Source organism: Saccoglossus kowalevskii, chromosome 6 (genome assembly GCF_978046115.1).
Source record: "Saccoglossus kowalevskii chromosome 6, keSacKowa6.1, whole genome shotgun sequence".
NCBI lineage: Eukaryota > Metazoa > Hemichordata > Enteropneusta > Harrimaniidae > Saccoglossus > Saccoglossus kowalevskii.
Window position 1 is genome coordinate 10,709,291 of NC_140646.1, and position 26,641 is coordinate 10,735,931.

Genomic DNA, 26,641 nt, shown 5'->3' on the forward strand with positions numbered 1-26,641 from the left:
ATCGAAACTGACAGGGCAACTCTTTGCATAGCTGCGCATCGAAACTGACAGGGCAACTCTTTGCATAGCTGCGCATCGAAACTGACAGGGCAACTCTTCGCATAGCTGCGCATCGAAACTGACAGGGCAACTCTTTGCATAGCTGCGCATCGAAACTGACAGGGCAACACTTCGCATAGCTGCGCATCGAAACTGACAGGGCAACTCTTCGCATAGCTGCGCATCGAAACTGACAGGGCAACTCTTCGCATAGCTGCGCATCGAAACTGACAGGGCAACTCTTTGCATAGCTGCGCATCGAAACTGACAGGGCAACTCTTCGCATAGCTGCGCATCGAAACTGACAGGGCAACTCTTCGCATAGCTGCGCATCGAAACTGACAGGGCAACTCTTCGCATAGCTGCGCATCGAAACTGACAGGGCAACTCTTCGCATAGCTGCGCATCGAAACTGACAGGGCAACTCTTGAGAGAGATGAGCAAATCAAATTGAAAACGAATACCACTTCCTTTTAGTATGCCCATTTTATTCTAAATTTCGTCAATTGTATCTTCCAAAAGATTATTTCCACCCTCCATCTTTTCATAAATTTTTAGAATTATTAACTTCACAAGAAACCAATATAATTAAAAGTTTGGTAGCCTATGCTTATCACACATTGAAACTTAAAAGCGATATTGCTGATTTTATGAGCCGATGGTCTTGCACTTGTAAATAAAGACATACACTAAGTTTACTTAGCCTTCAGTGTTAGGTTATGTCAACTAAATTTCAGCTTTGAGACGGCTTTCCGAGGTCTTTTTAATGATGTGTTTGTTGATTTAAATTAGTCATGTTAATTTAAAAACTGCAGGTAGTAGACAAGAGCCGAGAAGTACAATGGTAAACACTAGGGCTAAAACATCGTTGAGCATTTGATCAGATCAATTCACGAATGGATCAAAAACGCTGCTCGCTGTAGATAAAACTGTTCGATATATTATCGAGGATCGATATAAAACGAGAGGTTATGTATTGCGATTTCGATAACTCGTTTAATTCGCAATATTGTATCAACTTAAAGTGATGCCCTACAGTAATGCCTATTTGCCCATGAACACATTCGGAAGCCCATTTAAACGTTTAAAACAATTGGGAGATACAAACACCAATCATGTTTGGGAACAATTTTATTTTCCCATTAAACAACAAAAAGTACAGGTACATATTGACTGACGCAATTCAGACATACTGTACTGGTACACTAAAAAAAAACAAATCTAATTTTTTTAAGCCTTGCTCATCTTCTTGGGTGCATTAGCTTTCTTTGCTGGGGTACGCTTTTTCTCTGATGTGACCCAGACCAACGCGACGACAAGAGAAGATACGCTATATAGTCTTTGATTAGAACTTTAGCTATCTGTGTATTGCTTAAAGAAGCTGGACACTGTAACGGACACTGTAACTCAAAACGTTGAACTTTTTTCCACAATCTCAACATTATTGTTCAGTATGTAATGTATTGCTTGCTTTTCCTGTCGTTTTTCCTTGCCGTTTTTTTCTGTTGTTGAATTGTATGTTATGTAGGCGCCCAGATCTTTGTTTTGAAATGATATTTAGTGACGTTCGAGGTCCTTTATAACGATTTAAGTGCGCCTCAGTGGACAAGTATTTGCAACACAGTGTTTTGAGTTTTGTGAAGTTTTATGGTGTTTTAATGAGTTTATGAATATGATGGGAGGAATGATGCCCCCACGTGTTTTTAAGAGTTTTGAGATTTGTCAAGTACAGAGATACCGACGTTTTAAGAGTTGTTTTTGTTTATGTGTTGTTTCCGGAATACTTCTGACGCTTTTTGAGTTGAGAGCACCTTTGTAACGTTTTTTAATGTCTTTTTGAAGTGAGAGTTTGGTGCGCCTATATACGTATTGTTTGATAACGCAAGAATTTGTTCATGATTGACAGGATTATATGTAACTCAGTAGTGTCTATCGTTTTAATCTTTTTCCCGTCTTTTTTGCCAGAGGAGTAATGTGTTATGGTAGCTTTGTCTTTGCATGCCCTATGACTTTTGTTTAAATTAACGACTTTTGAGTTCAGTTGAAGTTTATAAGCATATATGACAGGAGTTTGATTAATAGCTTTTTATTCATTGTTTATTAGACTCTGGCTAGTCTTGGTTCAGCCTTGCGACTCGGGGATTTTTCCCCAGGGCTCTGTGTCTTATAGAGTGCTCGACTGATCGACTAAGACGAGAGTTGAAACGTATTTCGTTGTGTGCGTCTATTTGACTGTAAAGTTAAGTGACTTTCCCGATCCCGTACCTCAAGGGAACGAGGTAGAGAGACGAGACGAGATTCCCCCCTGGCAAGTGTAGAGAACCCAGAGAGAAAAAATTCCCCCAGATACAAACAACAATCAATTATCAGGATAACAATTACCATGTTAAGTGTACATCATGAGAAACGCTGTTACTACGCAAGGTAGCCAATATTTAATTTGTGAAAATAGTAAAAGTTAATTGCACTTCACAAGCCGTTCCCATTGACGTGGGGTGATACAGAATGCTATAAGTGTATCGATGTCTGAACTTGGCTCTGTCGTAGAATTTAAGACAAGACCCAAATGATTTCTGTTACATATGGTGAACCCATTCAATCTTCCGATGCTTTCGCTTTAGTAGATATAAACATTTCTAGATGGATTCCATACCAATATTTACTGCCTCGGGTAGTTCCACGCCAAGGTGAGTTTCACAGTACGTATTTTACAAGAATTGTACATACCACTAACGACGACCCAAATTTGGCGAATTACAATACATAACTATTGATTAATACTGTTGCAAGTGTTTTGTCATGGAACTACACTGATGCTCCTCTATTTTAAATCAAACCATTATATTTTAGTATTTTTTATCAGGTTGTATCAGTGGCCTAAATTTAGCGTTTACATGTATTTTTGTCATACACATTTGAAGCTTGTGTGTGGTGTTCGTATATGTGCATGTAATGTCGTTTACTTGCTCACCAAGGAAGTTCGTTTTATGTGTAGAGTTTTTTTTTTGCAGAATGGCCTGTTTAACTTTAAATTAGTTGTGATATGATTAATGTGGTCACAACACCTCAGGCCGTTGTTCCACGCCAAGATGAGTTTCACGGCCCGAGGAATCTAATCTAAACAGCTATTGCTTTTCTATGGACTCTATACTTAAGTGAGGCACTGTATATATAATCACATTACAGAAAAATATGTTGCTCTAGTTTTCAATATCTATGAACCCTCTGTCTCCATCATCACAAGTTAGTTGGCTGACAGTGTATTTTAAACCAATAACGGCGAAGCAATCATTACGCGCACACAGCCGTGGGACCAAGGCTCTCCAGGACTGGACTCTCGACTGCGTCTGTCGTGGAGTACTACCCAAGACCAACTCAAAACTCTCTTTATTCATTTTCAAAACTCTAACCAATTACAAAACAGTAAAAAGACTCTAGGGCGTAACCTTTAATCATAAAGCCAATCACACTAAGTACTGAATACGTCATATCTTTTGATTAATCGTTCACTACATTAATAACTACGGATACCAACTGTCAGAATAGCGACGGTTATCTCGTAATTAGTTCCAAATCACTGAGCCAAGTTCCGTCCAAAACTTCAAATAGGCCTAAACGATGACAGACATAACACAGCAATTCGCTCGTAATCAACTATTAAGTCGGTTAACAGATACGCAAAAACAAATTCATGACAGTATTACTCAAATGCAAACAATGACGTGTATCTAACTAATAATGACCAAAATAACTTGTCTATGCATGATAACTCAAACATACTGACGTGGCAAGGTAAATGCAACACAAAGCGGAGTTAGAAACAAAAATAGAACACAAGAATTATAAATTCATTTGCTAAGCCGTTTTATAGATTTTAGAAAAGCTTTCGACAGCGTCTGGAGGAAAGCATTATTTCTAAAATTACAAAATTTAGGAATTAATGGTCACTTCTATGAAATCATTAAATCCATGTACAATAACATAAACTACAAGGTAAATATGTCAAATGGCTTAACAGGTTTTCAGTCCACATGTGGTGTGAAACAGGGTTGTAATGTCTCACCCACCCTTTTTAACATATTCATCAATGATCTTCCAGGTCATTTTGGTAAAAGTGGTGATACACCAATCATGATTGGTGATAAACCCTTAAACTCTATTTTATATGCAGACGATCTTGTTTTGTTTTCACAGACTGCAGAGGGTTTACAAAATTGTCTGAATAAATTAGCAGACTATTGTAAAACCTGGAATCTTAATGTGAATGTTAAGAAAACCAAAGTGATGATATTCAACACAAGTAACAGAATACTGAAAAACCAAACTTTTATTATAGATGGTAAAAACATAACACCAGTCAAGGAGTTCTGTTATTTGGGTATGATATTCACTCCGAATGGAAAATTTAAAACAAACCATTGTATGCTAAAAAATAAAGCAATGAAGACATTATTTGCCATTAGACAAACTATACTTAGTCATAAAATGATTTCAACTTCATTGTGTTTAAAATTATTTGATCAGTTGGTTACACCCATTCTAATGTATGGGTCAGAAATTTGGGCAGGTGAACTAACAAATGACACAAATAACCTAGAGCAAGTTTGTAATAATTATTATCGTTTTATTCTCTGTGTTAGTAAATTTACACCATCAGTCGGTATAAGGGGTGAACTAAGTAGATTACCAGTAAGAATAAATGCAATGGTTTCAAAGGTTAAAAACTAGTACAGAATAAATTTGCTTCCTGAAAATCACATATTAAAATGTACATTAAAGGAAATACAAAATAATTCTACCTGGATTACTCAAATAAAAACAATTTTTGGAGAAAAAAACTTGTCTAAAATAAAAGAAACTAATAAGATCAACAATATTAATCAACTAATCAATGTTGTAAAAACAAAGCTATCAAATGAATTTATTCAATCATGGAGAAAACAATTAAATAAAAAAGAGGGGAACAAACTTAGAACATACAGTGCATTTAAACAAAAATTTGAATTAGCAAAGTTTAGGCTCAGTGACCACAACCTTGAAATTGAATTGGGAAGGAAGAGTAAACCAAAAACCCCAGAAAATGAAAGAACGTGCAAAAAATGCAATTCAGATAAAATTGAAGATGAAATGCATTTCATCTTAGATTGCAATTTCTATGAAGTAGAGAGAAAACATGTCTTGGAGTATTTTAAAATAAAAATTAATGACTTGTCCAGAATGGAAAGCTTTGTGAAAATAATGGGAAATAATATGGCTTTGTCATATTATTTAAAAATTACAATTTTCTAAAAGATAAATATGTAACTGTGGTCTGGGAGAACCTTGCTGCTGTTTAATCATTTTTTCAGAGATTTTCTAATTTGTATTTCTTTCTATGTTGAATTTCAGTGTATTTTAATTTTAGTGTGTCTTATTTTATTTGTCTTTTGTATTCATTTTTTTTTTACCTTACTAAACCCACAGATGGTTAAGTTGTGTAATAAAGTTATTATTATTATTATTTATCTGAATGCAAATGGGTTAATGCTCCAATTAACAGTTTATTTAGTAAAGAACAAATTTAAACAATACTCGAACAGTTCTCGAATATTCCATGGCGTTTCTGACACATCAGCATTACCGCCGATATTGTTTCACAACTATTTGGTCTAGTCCGGCGAATGGATGCAACACACGGATAATAACATGCCGTGAACCGGGCCATACGCCACATACTGGCTCGGGTAGGGTGACGTATAGACTGCCGCAGTTGGGCGATTAATTTGTTTTTTTAGTTTAAATAAAATAACAAAAAAATCGCGAAATCACCCCGACTGGTTTATTCTGCAGGAAATTCATTGCTATTAAATATTCATGGAAGCACATATTATAATGAAGTGGGCGCAGAAATACGTGCATAATGTGGTCAACATGGTAAAGGTCACACTGCAGACCCAACATGGCGGCACATTGAAATTCGATATTGTCGTAGTCGTCGTCAATAGACTTAAAAAGTAACTCGTACTAGTCGTAGAATTAAAAAAAATGTTTAATTGAACGTCAAGTTACAATCTGGGCATGGTTTCACAAAAGTGAGCGTGGTTTCAAAAATATGGATGTGGTCATTTCTGTAACTCGATGTTCTTAACTCGATGTCCGTAACTCGAACAATTCAGCATCTCCATCATTCACATCCTTTCAAATGTACAATATATTATATGATATTAAGAGATTCAACTATTCCCTTTATTGTATCCAGGGTTAAAAACAACTTTGGAAAAAAATACAGTATATAAAGAACAAGATCTGCATCACGGCTCCTCGTGGTAAGCTTGTGTAACAAGTACTACAACTCTAGACAGCAAGTGGTCAAGTTCGGCAATAGTTGTACCAAGTTGCTTTTCAAACAAAATAATATTAGTGGCTTTGTAGATAACCCTCAACACTTGTTTTTAATATTTTTTTATTAATTTAAATAAATAAATACATTCACACAAAAAATGAAAGGAAAATTACAAAAAGTAAATAGTGGATCTTTTCGATTCAGAATAGAGGTGCTGTTTACAAATTAAAATAAAAAGGTTGAGAAGATTGCAATAAAAACTGCTGTGTATTCCAAAACAAATATCCCTGTCAGACAAAACATCTACGTTTGTCCATTGTTTCCAGAGTTGCTGACATTTTCCCCAACATCTTCTAGTATTAGTTATAAAATGATGCTCAAGAATTTCAATATCAGCGTTACAAAAAGTGCACAATGTACTATCAATAATTTCCATAAACATAAAGTGTTATTTGTGTAAATTGTAAAAAATTATAATGAAATGCCTGCAGCCTGGAATCAAATGTACAAATAACTGATAGTTTTAAAATGGGTTTCCAATCTTCGTCCGGAATTTGAATTTCAAGCTGTTTTTCCCATATATTTTGACAGCCCAAAGGCGGTGCATTTTTCCAAACCAAACCCGAATACAATTTTGTGTGATGTTTGTCTCTAACATTAAGGACGAAATAATTGTCAATTGAATTTATTTTTTTTTAGGTTTCTAATGCAACTCCATTTTCCATGACCTGGGAATAGCTTTTAGCACAGATTGAAATTCAAAAAAAATTACATTGCAGTCGTATTCTTACACTTGAAATTTTCATAACTTAAAAAATGGCCATCATCTCCTAGTAATCATTTACATACCAAACATTCTTTTCCTGCCACAACCTCCTGTTGACATAATCATCTTTTATAGCAATATTTGAATTATGCCACAAAACCTGACTTTGATAATTAAATTTTTGATGATTTATACAAGAATGCTAAATGTCCATTATTTCCGACTAAACGTTATTTTTAATTGATGTAGTATACTTTTTAATAAAATCTTATAATGTCCAATTTTCCTAAAAATATTAAAATAAAGTATTTGGTGAGCATTTTTTTAGTCCAATTCAATTTTAACGCCTTGGAAAATAGTGTTAAATTAGGTAAATTTAAACCACCATATTCAACACCACGACTAAGAGTAGCCCTGGATATTTTAGCTCGCCTACCACTCTAAACAAATCGATTAATAATTGCATTAAGAGGATTCATAAGTGCACTAGAGGGGATGGCAAGGAGGAAAATAAATGGAGTTGTGAGATTGCAAGATTTTAAACAATTGTGAGTTTACCCAAAAGAGACAGTGGTCTACAGCCCCATGAAGCAAACAAGGAATAAATTTTCCTCAATTTATCTTCATAATTTAAAACCACCATGTTTTCTAAATTTAGGTCAAAGATCAGTCCCAATAATTCAAAATTATTTTCTAACCATATTAAATTAAATGCATGGCATATTCTATCACTGCATCACTTTTTTGAGCCAAACCAAACAGAAACTAAAGCGAAATTGTTCAGTACCTTGAAAAATAGTACGTAGACTGAACCATCTAATGTTAAAAATGTGTCATCTGCATACCGACGTAATAATGTTTTATTATCAATCTGTATACCTCTAATATCACGATTGTTTTTCAAAGCCTGGGCCAGAAATTCAACTGCGATAATAAAAATGTATCGAGACAAGGGGTCTCCTTACCTAAACCCAAGCAGTTAGCCAATTCGCTAGCGAGTTTGCAAATTGGCTGCCCCAATACTTCCGAGACATTTCACTTGCATGTCCGTTATTTATAATACATTAGACAGAATCCTTGTAAAGACATTTAACCCAACTCCTCAAAAAAACACCAAAATTATTTTTTAAGAGAACCTCATCAATGTAACTCCATTCAATAAAGTCAAAGGTTTTTTCGAAGTCCAACAAGACCAACAGACCAGAAATATTAAGCTCAGTGTACTGCAATACGTCATACAAGTAACGAGTATTTTCACAAATGAACCTATCTTTAATATATCTAGTTTGAGAATCACGAATAATATCTATAATTCTTTCGGATATACAGCCTGAAGCCAGCTTGTAATCTGTATTCAATAATGTGATTGGGCGCCAATTTTCAAAAATGGATTTGTCCTTACCTTTCTTAGGAATTAAAGTGATAACACCTTGTTTTAGTGTAATCGACATGTAACCAAGAGACAATGAATAATTAATGGACTTTTTCAGGAAATAATGAATATCGTTCTAGAAAAACTTATAAAATTCACAAGGAAAACCATCACTACCCGGTGTCTTATTATTTTCCATTTTTGTTCAAAACTGATAGAATTTCTATATAAGTGAATCTTCTAGCATCTGGGTGGATGACTCAAAATATCAATAAAATCAAAAGCTTTCTTTAGATTGTCAATTTCCAGGCTTGCTTTTGGGTTATTATAAGCTACATACCCACTACAGTCCAAATTAAAATTGGGCGAGACATTCCAGTCCCCACAAATAATTATACTCAAATTCCCGAAGTCATCCAGGATATTCTATATTTCTTGGTAAAAACTTTAATTGATTGTACCCAATGTGAACCGCTGTGATTGAAAAGTTAAATTGAGAAATAGAAAATTACCACCAGCGTCGCCTCTGAATTTATGTATCGTATATTCATCAACTTTGTTAAAAAAGAATCCCACTCCTCCGGAATTACTTCGATACGCACTAAAAAAACACATTCCATTCCGATTCCCATAATTCCTCATCCCCAATTTTACAGTGTATACCTTGCAAACAAAAAATATTACAATCTTTGTTTTTTAACCAACAGAAAACATCCCTCCGTTTTTCTGGAGTAGAGCACCCCTGAACGTTTTACTTTCAAATCACTGATTATAATTTACATATGATATTTTCCTATAACATAACCCCATACTAAAAGCCATCCACTTACAACAAATACACGACAACCACCAAGAAACAAAAATGTTAAATAGAACATAATAATAAAAGAAAGGGAGAAAACTCTCCCCCTTCACCAAAAAGGCAGATGTAAATAACAAAACAAGAACAAAAATGCACTGCTGGTTGAAAAAAGGCTCAAATTTAAATAAGAGCAGTATCAAGTTGTTTTGTTGTTGCTAGTCTCACTGTGAAAACTTAATCTAATAAAACCTGCGACTAAAATGTCTGATTCACCAAGTTCACGAGAAGAGAACATTACAATAAAAAAACAAAATAGTTTTACTCTGAGAAGTTTAAACAGATTTTAGAACACATTACGAATCTTTTTTCTTTTTCCAGCCAAAGCTGCTTTCCAAACTAAAGCATTTTAAATAACGCAATTCACGTTTTGTAATTGCAGTATTAATATTTTCCCTGATAACGAATTTTTTTTATTAGCATAGAACAATGACAAACAATTAACTGTGTCACATGATTCCATGTAATATTAAACCAAGAACTGTGCTATTTTGTTGTACAAATATGGCATAATACGTATTATGTAACATAAAGTAGATTAAATAATATATGTGTATATATACTTAATATTACTCAATGAGAAAAGGGATATCCAATCTTCCAACTACCAGTTGTACACGATCAACCTTTATCAAGTTCACAAAGCATGTTGGTCAACTGCATGAGTAAGTGCTGAAAAGAACAGCGTACAGCTGGATATGAAATACTCAAATAGTAGTCTCGCTACACAGAAACAGTTATGAAATGTTTTATTCTGTTTTTTCACTTTTCGTCGGCAACACCGATTTTGCGAGCGGCCCGAGTGGCAGCACAGAAATCTTCTGATATAAACACTATTTCCTTTATACGGCTTATTTGACAAACACTTTGCCGCATTACGGCGTACATTCTCCTTAGACTGGAAACGTATAAATGACACATACATAGGACGAACTATATCACTCTTAGTCGTAAAAGTCGGAGCCCTGTGATCCCGTTCAATTTGTATGCTTCATGTGATTCTTAATAAATTCTTGAATGAATACACAGTTTGGTCCTTCTGCCATTTTAGGAATATTGTAGAAGATTAAGTTATTGCGGCGCAGCCTATCATCAAACTCATCTTGGCGGGTTCTCAATTTACTACCGTCACTTTTACTAACCTTGTCCATTTTCAGATCGTTAATCTCAGCATGTGCGTGTTCTAGAGACTTCGTCAAGTCCACCTGTTCTCCACGTAAATTGACTAGTTCACTCGTTATTTCTTCTAATTTCAAGAATTTATCCTCAATTTTATACAGTCTACAAAATATTAGATCCAATTTTTCGGAATCTGTCAGTTTCGGTCTCTCCATACTGCTAGTAATATGCATGGCAATTTCTTCGGCACTTTCTACACGACGTGCCTTGCGGGGTACACCAACCACCTGTGGACTAATGACGTCATCACTATGGCTGTCAATCAGTGTCGACTCACCAAGAGGACTGCGGATTTTCCGTGGACATTTCTTTCCAGTTTCACGGACATTCCCAGCCAAATTTGGATCTTCACTCCCGGACATCACTAACAATCACTTATTAACACGTTATGGTTTTTAAAAAAACAGAACTCGACGAGACTAGCACGGTGTCTGGTGTTACCTAAACCGGTGTTATTGGTCACTGAAAAAATTATATCCTACATTGTCTGCAGCTAAGTCTCGACCTCGCCTGTTTGTAGCACACACTGCACATGTTGCTTAAGCACTTGATTATTAAAATTATTTGGTAGGATTGTTGTATTTATAGACCATGTAACAAATCTCAAACTTGACTGTTTTCCTGAAAATGAAATTTTACTGATAACAGTGGTATAAACCACATACTATGGGCATTGCATCAGAACCTATTATGGGATGTGTTGTTAAGAATCCTTAATATAGTTTTAGTAATAATAATAATGTAGGTCATACAGTGTACACTGAATGAAGTTGTATGCAGGCAGAGGCTGTTTACAATCGAAATGGAAAAATGTGGACTTTAATACTGTGATTTGAGGTGTACGCAAAGAAGGGACTTTTTGTTGAAAGAATCAAACTTGAAAGTTATTTTGACAATTAAGTCTTTGTTTATCGAAATTATTTTCTTTGTTTCATTTGGTAGAGATGGCGGCATAATTTATTCATTATGTACATATATTTTATTTTAATATTTATATAGTACATTTACCCGTGAATTAATTGGTTTTTAATGAATTTTAAAATTAAATTACCGACGTAAGTTGAAGTTTACAGTTTTAAAATGTTGAAAACAACCTATACCGTATTTGCTCTTTTAGAACCCCATTTCCAATAGAAGTGCACACAGAACAAATATTGCATTTATTGAAACTCAATCTTAAAATATTACATATTTTGTCTGTATACATATGTATGCACAAGTGTTTTTAATAGACCGGGTACTGTAGTACAGTACAATCTGTTTTCAGTGGAGGTATTTTTTGTTTTGCATTTCAGCTAATCACTCATCAACAACACTTGGTAAGTCTTGCATATTTATTACATACGGAATAAAAATATATTTATAGATGTACAGTAATATTTATTTTGTTATACAAGCAAGACATTTGTAGAAACATTCAAATATTTCCTGCGACTAGCAGTGCCGAATATAATAACCGAACACCCTTACAGATTAATACAGAATACGTTTTGTTTAAATATTCCCTGTCAGGAAGCCAGGTTTTGTATATTTCCTAATACATTCTTCACACCAAACACAGGGTGTAACCGCTATTTACTTGTATTTTTAGTGTACTGTCAGGGGATAAATTCTTCTCCACGGGGTTCTCGTCTCGTCTCTATGACGCGTCCCCTTGGGGTACGGGATCAGGGAAGTCACTTAAGCTTTACAGTCAAATAAGACACACACAATGAAATACGTTTCAGCTCTCGTCTTAGTCGGTCATTCGAGCACTCTGTAAGACACAGCGCCCTGGGGGAAAATTTCCAAGACTATCGCAAGGCTGAACCAAGACTCGCCCAAGACTGGACTGCCTCAAGGCTCGACCCAGGACTGGACTCTCGACTGCGTCTATCGTGCTGTACTCTCCAAGACCAACTCAAACTCTCTTTATTCATTTTCAAAACTCTAACCACTTACAAAACAGTAAAAAGACTCTAGGGCGTAACCTTCAATCATAAAGCCAATCACACTAAGTACTGAATACGTCATATCTTTTGATTAATCGTCCACTACATTAATAACTACGAATACCAACTGTCAGAATCGTAGTCAGAATAGCGACGGTTATCTCGTAATTAGTTCCAAATCACTGAGCCAAGTTCCGTCCAAAACTTCAAATAGGCCTAAACGATGACAGACATAACACAGCAATTCAGCTAATAATCAACTAATTAAGTCGGTCAACAGATACGCAAAAACTAATTTATGACAGTACGTTCGAATTTTTGTATAATATTCTATGCGTCGATATACGTTCTTTTTCGAGAAAATTTAGACAGAACAGTCAGTTCACACGTTTTGCGATTTATGTTAAGACGGAGGAAAGCCGGAAAACTATTAGTAATAATGGTCTGATGTAGCAAAGTACCGAGTATTGGAAGATTAGTATCTAATTAGAAAGCTATACACATACAAGGGTGAACATATTAGATTTGAACATTTGTTTTATACTAGTCAGTAAAATAGGGTGTCTATCTAATTAACAAAACAGACGACCACCTTAGAAAAAAACTTGAGTCTATATGGATAGAAAAATTGATTACACAAACACCACTGGGCATTAACATCCGCCAGTGAGGGCGCATTTATCTAACAGCGCCACCTATTACACCTATAAATAGGTTTCCACCCTCTGTATGGGTTATGCCAATACTGGTTTCACAGTTTACCTGTAAAATGTATTTGCAAAATTCGTTATGAAATGTTTCCATAGGTTTCCACGCAGTCGCTCGTCCATATTTCGCTGCAATAGATCAGGATAGGTTTAACCATACTATCAAATAGTTTAAGGTATGTTTTTACTGGAATATTTTCAGAATATAACAAGTGTTTTATTTTGAAGTAAGCTTTCATCTCTCTATGGCTGAGATCTTCCTGAGCTCTGATAAGTTTACCAGTTGTGTTTAGTTTCAAAACTAGGTAAGTGTAAGAGGATACACTTTCAAGTGGGTTTCCATTAATTACAAATTTATGTTTTGTTATGGTTTTGCCAGATTTATTGAAAATCATGATTTTGAGTTTTTGATACATTTACTTCTAGTTTCCATTTATAACAATATGGTTGCACTGAGTTAATAGCATTTTGAAGGCCGTTTTTTGTTGTTGTTGATATTCTGTGTTACCCCGGCCCGGGTATTATTGTCACGTTGATAACAGCTTATTTTTACTGCGCATGTGCACATATTCTTCGCCATGACAGTCTTATTTAGCAGTGTTACGGACTTTATCTGAGATATCTTGGAATATTGAACCACGCATCTACGGTTAGACACTCCGTTTCCATATTTTACATGATACACTATACTCTGGTAAGTTATTGGGTTAGCCGTGTCTAAACTAAAGGTCGCTATGGCGGTTAATTCATTTGATATAGAAGTATACTTCCGGGTTTATCGTCGCGGTAAACTTTATATTCCCAAATGCATTCAACTGATTTAAACAATACGATTAAGCCGAACATCGAGAATATTCATATTATAACTTAGATATAATGAGTGAGTTCGGTACTCTAACTATATAATTTCTGCGAAATATCGAAAAGTAAAGACAAGTCATCGGATACGTACATGTGCAGATACTGTCTATGTTTGCTGCAGTTTGTGCAGCTATCTTGGGCACAGATCTAGAAGCAGTACCTACACACGAATTGGTGACGTCATAAAATACATGACCTTCAATCGGGGTCGTTTCCTCGGTATATACGAATTGGTATATACAAATTACAATAAAGATACTTAAGACATTACACATAAGGTAAAACAAATCACGTGACAATATAATGATAATAACGGTAATAAATCCTAGCTTAACAGTTGAAGAGAACGCTCATATAGTCAGTCGGATGACGCCGAGGGTCACGAACTGTGTTGCAAAATGGCCGTGTGGTTGAAACTGGGTCATGGCGTGACGGGTGAGGAAGACATCATTAAACACTCAAAATCACAATAAAACGGGGAAGTGGTTGCATATTACGGCGTAGCTAACATGGGAAATAAAAAAACGCCCAATACAAACGACATGGGTTCGAATCACACTAGATACACACTCACCAGAACCGAAGCAATCAGAAACCAGCAATCGTTTTGGCTTTTCCGTTCAACTCATCGGAACACTAGAGTAGTTAGAAAAATGAACACCACTTAACGACCAACGTCGTGGCGTGGTACACAAGCGTGCCATCAAAATAAAACAAAATTAGCTTGAAAAGACAGTGGGTTCGAGTCCCGCTCAGAGCTACCGTAAAAACGTAAATCAAATAAACTGAAATCTCTCAAACCGTAAACAAGTAAACAAAGAACGTCGCAAAAAATAATAAACCTCACAAAACTGCACCATACAAAACTGAATGAATAAATAATAAAATAACTAACGTCTTAAACTGGACGACGCGCAATTTGTTCAACAGTTTCCAGATTGTGACAAGAGATAAACAAGACCCAAGTCAAGGTAAGTTTTGTTAAAGTGTCGATGGCGTTCCCTATATTACGAAAACAATTCAGGCAACAGACGAATATCTTCTGTGGTGTTGTTGAATTTATACCGTGTCTGCGGAATTGTTGATTGAGGGTTCGAAGCCAGCAGTTAACGTTTTGTTAGAAAGTTTCACAATTAAATCAAATATCCAATGATACCAGTATATTTATTTCATTATTTTAACAACTTGCAATGGTGGAAGTTGCTCAAACACGAGTTCTTACACCTAAATAAGTATCAAATATTTGTCGACACATTTATTCTCTCAACCTTGTAGAGGTGGAAATTAATTAAACAACAGGTATTTACTCACAAATATAATGGTCAATATTTGTCCATACATTCATTCTGTCAATTTAAGAACTTGTAATTGTTGGAATTAATCAAATGAGAGTTGTCTACACCAAAATAAGTTTCAAATACTTGTCCATACATTTATTCTCTCAATTTAACAACTTGTAATGGTGTAAAATAATTAAACGAGAGTTGTCTACACCAAAATAAGTCTAAAATATTTGTCCGCACATTTATTCTCTCAATTTAACAACTTGTAATGGTGTAAAATAATTAAACGAGAGCTGTCTACACCAAAATAAGTCTAAAATATTTGTCCGCACATTTATTCTCTCAATTTAACAACTTGTAATTGTGGGAATTAATCAAACAAGAGCTGTCTACACCAAAATAAGTCTAAAATATTTGTCCGCACACTTATTCTCTCAATTTAACAACTTGTAATGGTGTAAAATAATTAAACGAGAGCTGTCTACACCAAAATAAGTCTAAAATATTTGTCCATACATTTATTCTCTCAATTTAACAACTTGGAATGGTGTAAAATAATTAAACGAGAGCTGTCTACACCAAAATAAGTCTAAAATATTTGTCCATACATTTATTCTCTCAATTTAACAACTTGGAATGGTGTAAAATAATTAAACGAGAGCTGTCTACACCAAAATAAGTCTAAAATATTTGTCCGCACATTTATTCTCTCAATTTAACAACATGTAATTGTGGGAATTAATCAAACGAGAGATGTCTACACAAAAATAAGTCTAAAATATTTGTCGACACATTTATTCTCTCAACCTTGTAGAGGTGGAAATTAATTAAACAACAGGTATTTACTCACAAATATAATGGTCAATATTTGTCCACACATTCATTCTGTCAATTTAAGAACTTGTAATTGTTGGAATTAATCAAATGAGAGTTGTCTACACCAAAATAAGTTTCAAATACTTGTCCATACATTTATTCTCTCAATTTAACAACTTGTAATGGTGTAAAATTATTAAATGAGAGTTGTCTACACCAAAATCAGTCTAAAATATTTGTCCACACATTTATTCTCTCAATTTAACAACTTGTAATGGTGTAAAATAATTAAACGAGAGCTGTCTACACCAAAATAAGTCTAAAATATTTGTCCGCACATTTATTCTTTCAATTTAACAACCTGTAATTGTGGGAATTAATCAACCGTGAGTTGTTTACATCAAACTAAGTATTAAATATTTGTTGAGACATTTATTCTCTCAATTTAACAACTTGTAATGGTGTAAAATAATTAAACGAGAGTTGTCTACACCAAAATTAATCTCAAATATTTGTCCACACATTTATTGTCACAATTTAACCACTTGTTAATAGTGGAAATTACTTAAACGCGACTTGTTTAATCAGTTGACATCAATGCAACTTACCCGCAGACAGTGCACAACAGAGTATCATTGTTGAGCAATTATAAACAGGAACGTGTCTTGGCATTAGGGTAAGGGTCGGGTCAGGTATGGGCAACGGAATTATTAACAGGAACGTGTCTTGGCATTAGGGTTAGGGTCGGGTCAGGTATGGGCAACGCAAATGGCAAACACCCAATTGGCAAGATGTACACTAACGGGTTATGGCATGCATATAGTTTACACAAGTAAAAACACAAAATTGGCAATTTTTTGGACAATTGTAACTCAATAATAGAAATATGTTGTATTTCTATATATATACACACTATATAGTCTTATCAAATGCAAATATATCCAGTCAATCCATTGTGGTCTTGTGGGTCAGTTCTCTACATAGTGACCAGGAGGACCTGGGTTCAATTCCCTTGCTTGCCCATCTTTTTTTCGCAAACACCATTTGGCAATAAAGCTAAATATGACAACAAATTAATTAATTTGCATGACTACCCACATAGCTCAGTTGATTTGTAGTATGTCAGCAATGTGAGCGATCGCTGGTTCGAATCCGGTATGTTTAGTTAGATTTTTGAATGCTAGTAAGACAGTGTCCTATGAATAGGACTTAAATCCTAACTCCTGTGTGAAGACACTCGTGGTACAGTGGACAAGACAGTGCGCTGGGAACTCAAAGATCGCAAGTTCGAATCACGGATTGGACACTCCTACAAAAGACATGAAAGACGTTAAAATCATAAACAGCGGATTCAAAAACTCAAGTCAGGAAAACAGAACACAAGAATACTACCTCACATGGAAGCCAGTCGAAGTCGTCAAAGAACGAACACAGTCGAAGAACTAACACAGTTGACAGCTGTAGGTCACGTGCAACAACAGACACGAGGAGCATGGCTGCTCTCCAAATGGGTCCCTTCTTTTGTATTGACCCCCTAAGGATTGCTAATCCCCCTTTCTAACTCTTCCCCCAAAAATAATATATCGCCCCTTTTAAAATGTAATGACCCACAAATTAATGAATATTCATGAGCACAGAAACTGCTACGTCATGAATAAATTAGCATAATTTTAAAAAAAATTGCATAAAGTGTAGGTACTCCTTCTGGAGCTCTGCCCTATCTTGGTCGTGGTATACGTTGCGGGCGACGTAATATCGAAATAGCTTAAGCGGCCAATAAGAGCTGCTAAACTGCAGCAATGTCTATGTATACATGTAAATATTTGGCAATAATATTCACATATAGATATATACGTGATAACAAATACGATTAAAGTATGACTGTAGTAGACGTTTGAGTTAATAAAAACGTAAATAAAAACGACTTCGCGAATGCATATATTTGTAATTATAATTTGCTTAATTTTAACTTTCGTTTGTCGTAATTAGCATATTGACACTGTGGCTCTCATGTACTTGTCAACTCACAGGACTGATCAAAATATGAATCTTTACACTGAAAACGGTATATTTTATATACAGTTACAATGTCATGGTAGTTTTCAAAAGGGTGTGCTGTTTTGTACATTGGTAGCAAAACTGTAACATGTATCATGGCTGACGCCCGCCCCAAACCAGAAAGATCACCTAGTCGCTGCCATATTATAACATACGACAAAATCTCTGATGAGAGACGTATTGCTTCAGGTAGTTTTGGGGTGGTTTATGAAGCACAGCACGAAGACTGGGGGCAAGTGGCTATTAAAAAACCCATTCGAATAACATCAATCACAGATAAGTAAGTAATAATATTTTAAATCATTGTTACCATAATTTGGTTATTTATGTTGACTGAATGTATTTGTTTGTGTAACACTATAATGTGATTATTTATATTGATATGACATGTTGACAGCACAGGCAACAAAAACACTGTTCAGTGAAGAAAACACAACGGACAACGGGATAGAATGTTGTTGTTAGGGCGTAGCCGAAAACAACTTCCCACTGTCCCATGCTATTTATACACTGACAGCTTTAATTCAATTTGAAGCATTGGGCAAAATTAACATAATTTCTTAATTTTGCACCATATGTGTACTATAACTCCACTCTGTGCAATACGCTTAAACTTCCAGACCAGCTGCTTCAAAGTTTACAGCAGGAAATTATGGCTAGGAACACTATGTGTTGTAATACAGTAACTGTAGAATATCACCACGGTGGCTTATTGGCTACTGACGCTGTCAATCACTTGCCGGGTGTATAATAAATCATTCATGTAGTTCTTAATTACATATTTGCTGCTGAGTTAACTATGTAAATAACAGTAAAAGATCATTGTATACACTGTCACGTATTTGTATTTGTTAATTTCAAAATACGTTTGTGATATTTTTAACGCAAGATGTGAACAATGTCAACATTCCTCATAGCGCACCTTAAACTGAAAGTCATGTTTAAGCTAAAAGTAATTTTGAAGTAGGCCACACTGACAATTTGGATATTATTATAAAATGAGAATGGAAAAAAAACTACTGGGATTAGAAAATTTGGGGTAACCAGGCTTTTTTTTTTTAGTTGAAAGTCTAGTGCCTGTATACCCGACATTGAGTCTGTTTACATAACGTTTTCAAAAAATAGTAACTAATACCAACTTTTGATATTTAATTTTAGTATATTTATTTTCATTTTTATTTATTTTTCATTAATTTCGAATGGTAACTATACATATAATAAATCACTACATATTGCTAGAATGATTAGTATACTTATAAAATGATAAAGTATAGAGGCAATCAGCCAATTTTAAAAGTAATTTGTATTGAAATATAGTAATTTCTTTTCGTAAAAGACGCCATGTTATTTCATCTCCATGGTACCCAGCATGCCTATATACTACATCTTAGACAACTTATAACACCATAATAGCTTTAACAGAGAGACGTTATCTGCCAACAAAGCTCCAAGCATTCAAATGTCAGGTCTACAGGTCGACGTGTTGTCGCGTCGAATTGTGTATATTCTAGGGTAGTTCACATAGAACATAACAAGTTTGAATTTGCTTGCAACTCCATCAATACATGTGACATAATACGAAACAACCACTGAATTGTGTAATTTGATTTGTTGTATATGTTCGTTCTCAAAAGTGTATTTAAATGAATATAATTACAGGGAGCGTTGCGAACTAGAAGCTGAAGCAGCTAAAATGGTCGATGTCCGTTCTCTAAATATTGTAACACTATTTGGTGTTGTGATTGACCCATCTCACTACTGCCTTGTGCTAGAGTACATGTGTCATGGTTCCATGAAGACGTTCCAAAGTAAATTTGATAACCCATGGCCAATGAAAATATGCATGATATACAATATAGTATTAGGAATGAACTACCTCCATGAGACTGCTAACATTGTACACAGAGATTTGAAGGTGGACAACGTTCTTGTAGGAGAAGGATTTAAAGCAAAGGTGAGTTGTTCCATTTCCATTTTCAAATTATTATTTTGAATATAAATGTTATATTGACATTTTATAGTTCACAATTTCTATTTATACCATGTGTGTGTACATCTTTCAGATTTCAGACTTTGGTTTAGCAACATGGAAGAAATATACCCAGAAGTATTCCATTATGAACTGTATCGAAAGCACATGTTCATACATGGGAACAACATCGCATATACCCCCTGAAAACTTGAGGGATGTGAATAAAGCAGCAGATTACAAATTCGACGTTTACAGGTAAGAATTGAGACGTAATATGTTTATCATGATGTTGATTTTGGTCGTGGTGGCAATTATATTGTTTCAATGTAAACAATAATGTTTGAAAAACGCATTTACATTCAATATATGATGGTTATTTACTGTCAATATATTGTTATTATTGCCTTGAATAATGTACTTGTTCTTTTATTTTCAGCTTTGCTGTGACTTTATGGGAAATTGTGACAAATGAAACTCCTTACAAAAGTAAATATAAGAATATGAATTATTTACAATGTTTCTAAACAATCACTATAGCGACACCAACAACTGTGCATGTAACACATGGAATATTTTATTATTTATGACAGATGCACAAAATCATGAGCATTTAATGGGAGCAGTAATGCACGGTCAACGACCGGATATTAAATTAATTCCGCCAGAATGTCTGGACGTCATACGAAATGTGATGGAAGCGTGCTGGGACGACGATCCTCAGAAAAGACCATCTTTTGGAGGTAAAATCTAAAAATAGAATGTATCTGACAATTATGAAGTATTCGAGAATAAGTCAACTCACTGTAATTTGCATGGCAAACATGTACTGTGTACGGCACACAGTCGCCAAGCTTTGTCATGGCATTGCCATGTCACGTCTTAAAAATTGCTGACTGCTTTATTTCCATAATACTAGTATGAATAAAATAAGAAGCACTGACATACCCATCCATTAATCCAAAATCCATAGTGATTTCTACAAAATACAATGGAGTAGGATGTTCCCCAGAAATTGGTTAAAGACAGACACACAAAAACCATGAACATGTTCTTGATTGTGGATAAGATGAAGTAGGAAATGCTGACTTTTCTCAAAACATGTGCTGCATTAATCTTACTATTTTTATGTTGATGATGGTTTTAAGATTTGATTATTTCTACTTATATTAAATTTCATGTTGAATTTTGAATTTCTAGACTTAAAGAAAAAAATTGAAATCTGTAAAAAAGAAAATGAAGATGCAATACTTGATGCACTTGGGTATCTGAACAAACAACTAAGGGTGAGAAGTCATACATATTTTGTACAACTTTTGTTTTATATTGGAAATCTATATTAATCTGCTTTATCTGGAAATGTTTTTTTCCTCATTTTCATGCTGCAGGACAGTCCGAAAATTTCTCATACAAGTTTACCTTCCGCAAAATTTGTCAATGATAACAATTGCAATGGTGTTGACCGTATTGATCAACGATCTAATAATGGGGCGATGTTTACCATGGTGGAACAGGATAATTTGAAAAACACGGTTAGTGAGACTATAACCTTTCTTGCTCCAGGCCAATAATATTCCAAAGCCCCAAATCCTACCAAAATGAGCTGGCCCAGAATTTTTTATCACGCAAATCGATATTGGAACAGCGCTATATTAAAAAAGTGGGGCATTTTCAAAAGGTATCAGCCATAAGAAGCCAGGGGAAGTTTTTATTTTATTCTACAAAAAGCGTATGATCGTTGATTGTAATTGAAATATAATCAATTGCTATGTTTGATATTAATCTTCATTTGATGGTTTATGTGTAATTATGCATACTGTAAATAAATGATGGATTTTACTTTCAGCTGAAATATAGGAGTCCTTGTGGTTATTGGGTCTGTCTGTGTCTGTTATCTCAAGAAGCAATTGTCAGATTATAACTAAACTTGGTACATAATGAATAATGCTCAGACCTGATTTGTTCTTAGTTAAAAACTGCATGTTAATTACCTGATTTTCATATTAATTAGCTAATTATGATCCACTTGTTTCTCATATAACATAAAACAGATTTCAATGAAACTTAGTACATGCATAATAATGACCTACTTTACATATTACTTAGCCAATATTTAGCTTTTCCACCAATATCTCAACCACTCGTCAGATTCAATGGTACTTGCTATATATATATATGGTCTGGGATAAGCCATATACCGGTACATGTTTAGTTTAGGGTTAAATTTTGTGCTTGTAATTACCTAATTTGCATAAATAAATTTATATCCACAGATTACTACCAGAGTACCACTCAAATTTTAATAAAACTAGGTACATAGGTGCTTGATAATCCACATATCCGATTACATCAGATATGAACATGTGCTTTTAATATAGTAAATACAGTATTCCTTATTTGTACTACATGCCTCTAATATCTTCACCACAAGGGAGTTCTTTCTTTGATTTTGGATAGAGTACTAGCGATTATAGTAAAAAGAAAACCAATGGTGCAATGACCAATGGAACAGTCACCAATGTAAGGAGAGATACCAATGATACACATTGTCATTATAAAGATAAATCTACACAACATGAGATAAACAACATCAGCAATAGTTTTCCAGTATGTATACATGTTACTATACATTGTAGATAATTTTACATTTCCAGTATGGAGTATATATTTAATTTAAAAAACTGACACTTATTGTGTCTACAGCACGTTAATACATTTCATTTGTCTTGGAATTCTATATGAGTGAATTTAGTATTGTTTTAAAACATGAGAGTGGAATTTTAGTAATAATCACTGTCTTATCATACCAGGTGTTATTTAAGGAAGTTGCTGCAACTATTGAATCACACACTCTGGGTTTATCGGAAGAAGAGTTGAAGAGAGTCCTCGAAAACGCTCATCGGGATGACATGATCAATGAATGGGAAATTAATCAAGACAGCCATATATTTACTATCAGGGGAGATCTAAGGCAGATGAACGATATTCACTTTAAATTACAGGAGATTGTACAGTCTGAGAACCCTTCTACTACATGCTCATTGTCGAATGCAAGTGAGTTAGACACTATGCACACTAAGAATCTATCATCCACTCCAGTTAGAGACAAACGTGTCGAACAATCCATCCAAAAATCTCCTATTAAAGGTCATAGAGGAGACAATCTTCCAAAACTCTTGATGGTTAGTCAAACATCTGCACAAATTGGCACTCAAAACTCATCATTAGATGTCACTACAATCAAAGAAATCAATGTTGACCAAAAACTTCTAATGTACATCTTAAACGTTTACGCTGATGAATTGAAAACGTATGAACGTGAATATGGTGTCAAATTTGGAAATAGTAGGTCTTCCCTTTTAATTAGTTCTACACAGAATGCAGATCGAGAAAAAGGTTTTAATAAGGCATATGAACAAATAGAAATTTTTGTTAGTTACCTTAAACAAAATGTTGTTGCCAGAAACTTAGACTTGAGAGGGAAGGACGTCAATTCAGATGATATCGAGCAAGCTAAGCAAAGAACAAAGGAAGTGCATGAACATATATTGCTGACCGTGAACGAGAGGGGTGATGTATTGCAAATATATGGTGAAACACGCAATGTTGATGCTGCCGTAAATACATTCAGCCACGCCATTGATACTTCAAGTCTAAGAAAGAGAGACATTAAGAGGAATGTTCCAAAAACAACAGGCTTAGATTTCATTTCCTTGTCTGACTATATAGGGAGAAATAAGCAAAGTCAAGTTGTATCTGACGGGATAACTGTTAAACAGTCACACATAGAAACAGACAGCTCTGCAGATTGTATGAGCAGACATGCCGATGGTAGAGCATGTCTAATATGTATGAATATGATAACAAACCTAAGAATCCTCCAGTGCAACCATGTGTTGTGCATGAAATGTGTGCGTGAAAAGTCCACGGACAATCAGACATACTGTCCATCGTGTAAGCAAGACTTTGGTATTATAACAGGCAATATGCCTGAAGGGGAAATGGAGTATAATGATATAATCAATGCGTTGGGGGTAAAGCTCATCAGAATAAAGTACACATTTTTATCAGGAATACAAGGAGTGAGTATACTCTTTCATCAGCTCTCTCTTTTCTTTCATACTGAATCAATGAACAAATTCTAATCAATGGATATGTTCATGTACGACTCACAGTACAACATTAGAAGTAGTGTTTTCTAACTACCATGGTGAACAGCTACCAGGATAAATCTTCTAACACAAAGAGATACTGAGAAGTGATATTGATGAGTGGTTTAGAACTTTTCATGTATATGGTATTTGATAGAGTTGTTTCATGGAACAAGTCGCATATATCTTGCATTTCAATATCTGTTCTTCTAATTATATTGTGCACAATTAGCATAATCGCCATATTCATGTGCACTTAGTGTTTTATCGTGGGCTGAATTAATAAAGGTTGAGTATTTAGTGTTTATTCTGCAAACCAACTGGCTGTCAGTCATCGTACGCGTACATATACTTCTAATTCATAATTAACTCTGTAATGAAAGAGAAACTGATAAACATATCTGTCGTATGTATTGCAGGAATTGCATCCAAATCCAGGCACACGCTATGCTGGTAATAGCTTTGTATCATATTTGTATGATAATGATGAAGGACGCACAGTGTTACGATTACTGAAATCATCGTTTGATCGTCATCTCACTTTCTCAGTTGGTAAATCAAACACAGTGGTAACAAATGAAATTGAACATTGGATTGATAGTAGTAAACGAGAGTATGTATGCCTTTCAAAATATTCTATTGGTAATTTGACAATACGCTCAGCTAGGAATATTTACTCTGTAGAGGGCACATAACATGCACAAGCCTTGATAAAAAAAAATCACAGACAGATTACATGTTCATGACACAAAACAACTACCATACATAGACAATGCATTATACAACATGGTGAAAGAATGATACATGTACCCAGTGGTATACAACCAGGATGTGGTGCAAGAGTTTAAAAAGTGTGTACATTATGCTACTAAGTTAGATAGTATTGGTGGTATTTTGGGTTTAAATTCGTCTGTCATTCTAACTGCAGGACAAATAACAGTCATGGTGTTGTGATCTTAATGAAAGGTCACACGATACTATACATACATACTATCGGATCTAAATTTGAAAAATATTGTTGCATTCTACAGTAAAAATCTAGGCTGGTTTTAAGCCTCCATAGTATATAATCCCTAATTTTTAAATTTGTCAATGAAGCATTTTTGTCTGATTTAAATTTTTAAAAAATGCATTCATGCCATAAATGTACAACACCAATTTTTTGTTTATTGTTGCAGGTTACCTTGGAAGTCGAGACTGAGCGACTATAACAAATACCTTTGTCACGTGAAAGAAGATTTAGCGGCACTTGGTGTGGTGTGACTTGATATTTTATCAAAGTAAAGTGGTCACCTGAAGTAGTTATGCAAGATATAAAAAATAAATGAATTTACACGAAAAAGATCACAAGTATAAAAAGTACACTATAGTACATGGCCAAATCATTGCGATGTCAGAAAGCCATAAAAACCACAAGATATTATTGCCATTTTTCCATAATTTTTTGTATTTTATACGATACTTTGTTGAGGTTTTTCAGAACGTTATAAAAAATAATATATGCTATTTACGGAATCATGACATACCTGAGCAAGCATGACAACTACAAGTATGATAAACTGTGTAATGAATTTTTACAGAAACCATCCTACACACACAGTAAATTAACCTCTGGTTTATTGACATGGGTGCAACTGATAATAATTAACATCCATCTGTTGTGAAGTGTACATAATTTTGTATACTTTGTTGGTCATTTTTTCATTCACAAAACTATCATTGGTAACATCAATCCTCTTTCTCTACAATTTTTCATACAGGTATACCATAACTCCTTGGGCGGCAACTAGATTGATATTAATTAATAAAGAAATAGTACATGCAACATCATGCATTTCATACCAGGTCTGAACGAGAAAAAGATATCAACTTAATTGAACATTTTTTTTATATATTACTGGTACACTGGAAGCTTATGAACAAAAACTAATGTAGGGCATAGCAGTTGTGATTTGATTGCACTGTATTTCATTGTTTTTGTTTTTTTGTAAAGATATGCTTATTTCAGGTACTAGTCAGGATTATTTGTTGTCACTTCTGACTCATTTTAATATGCACATCGCAAGTGCGACTTTTTTTACTTCATTCTTGGGAGTATGTGACAATCTGCAAATCATAATGATGTAGCAATTGAGTACATTACATGTATATTATCACCAACACCAACCATGGCTTGTCTATTGCAAAGACATGCAAACCTTAATAAGGTTATCCCAATATATATACACATGTACAAAAGGTCACCAATAAACATTGTCAAATAACCTTGAACAATGATTGCTTGGGTTAACATTTTCTGTATCGTTGCGATATGGTATCCATATAAAA

At 34.6% G+C, this 26,641-nt stretch overlaps 1 protein-coding gene across 3 annotated transcripts; it reads left to right on the forward strand.

Annotated features, from left to right (window-relative positions):
* The first annotated feature begins 13,739 nt into the window (after positions 1-13,739).
* Positions 13,740-25,638, forward strand: LOC100378353 (uncharacterized). Of its 3 annotated transcripts, none has more exons than XM_085500040.1 (12): positions 13,740-13,869; positions 18,218-18,473; positions 19,853-20,147; positions 20,257-20,420; positions 20,602-20,651; positions 20,756-20,905; positions 21,363-21,448; positions 21,551-21,694; positions 22,620-22,769; positions 22,973-24,244; positions 24,733-24,926; positions 25,492-25,638. In XM_085500040.1, the coding sequence occupies exons 2-12, from the start codon at positions 18,289-18,291 to the stop codon at positions 25,574-25,576; spliced, it is 2,775 nt and encodes a 924-aa protein (XP_085356166.1). In that variant the 5' UTR covers positions 13,740-13,869; positions 18,218-18,288; the 3' UTR covers positions 25,577-25,638. The 3 variants fall into 3 exon arrangements, with proteins under 3 accessions (XP_085356166.1, XP_077866474.2, XP_006811908.3); XM_078010348.2 differs by having other exon boundaries at positions 24,733-24,865; XM_006811845.3 differs by lacking the exon at positions 18,218-18,473 and having other exon boundaries at positions 13,746-13,869.
* Positions 25,639-26,641: the final 1,003 nt, after the last annotated feature.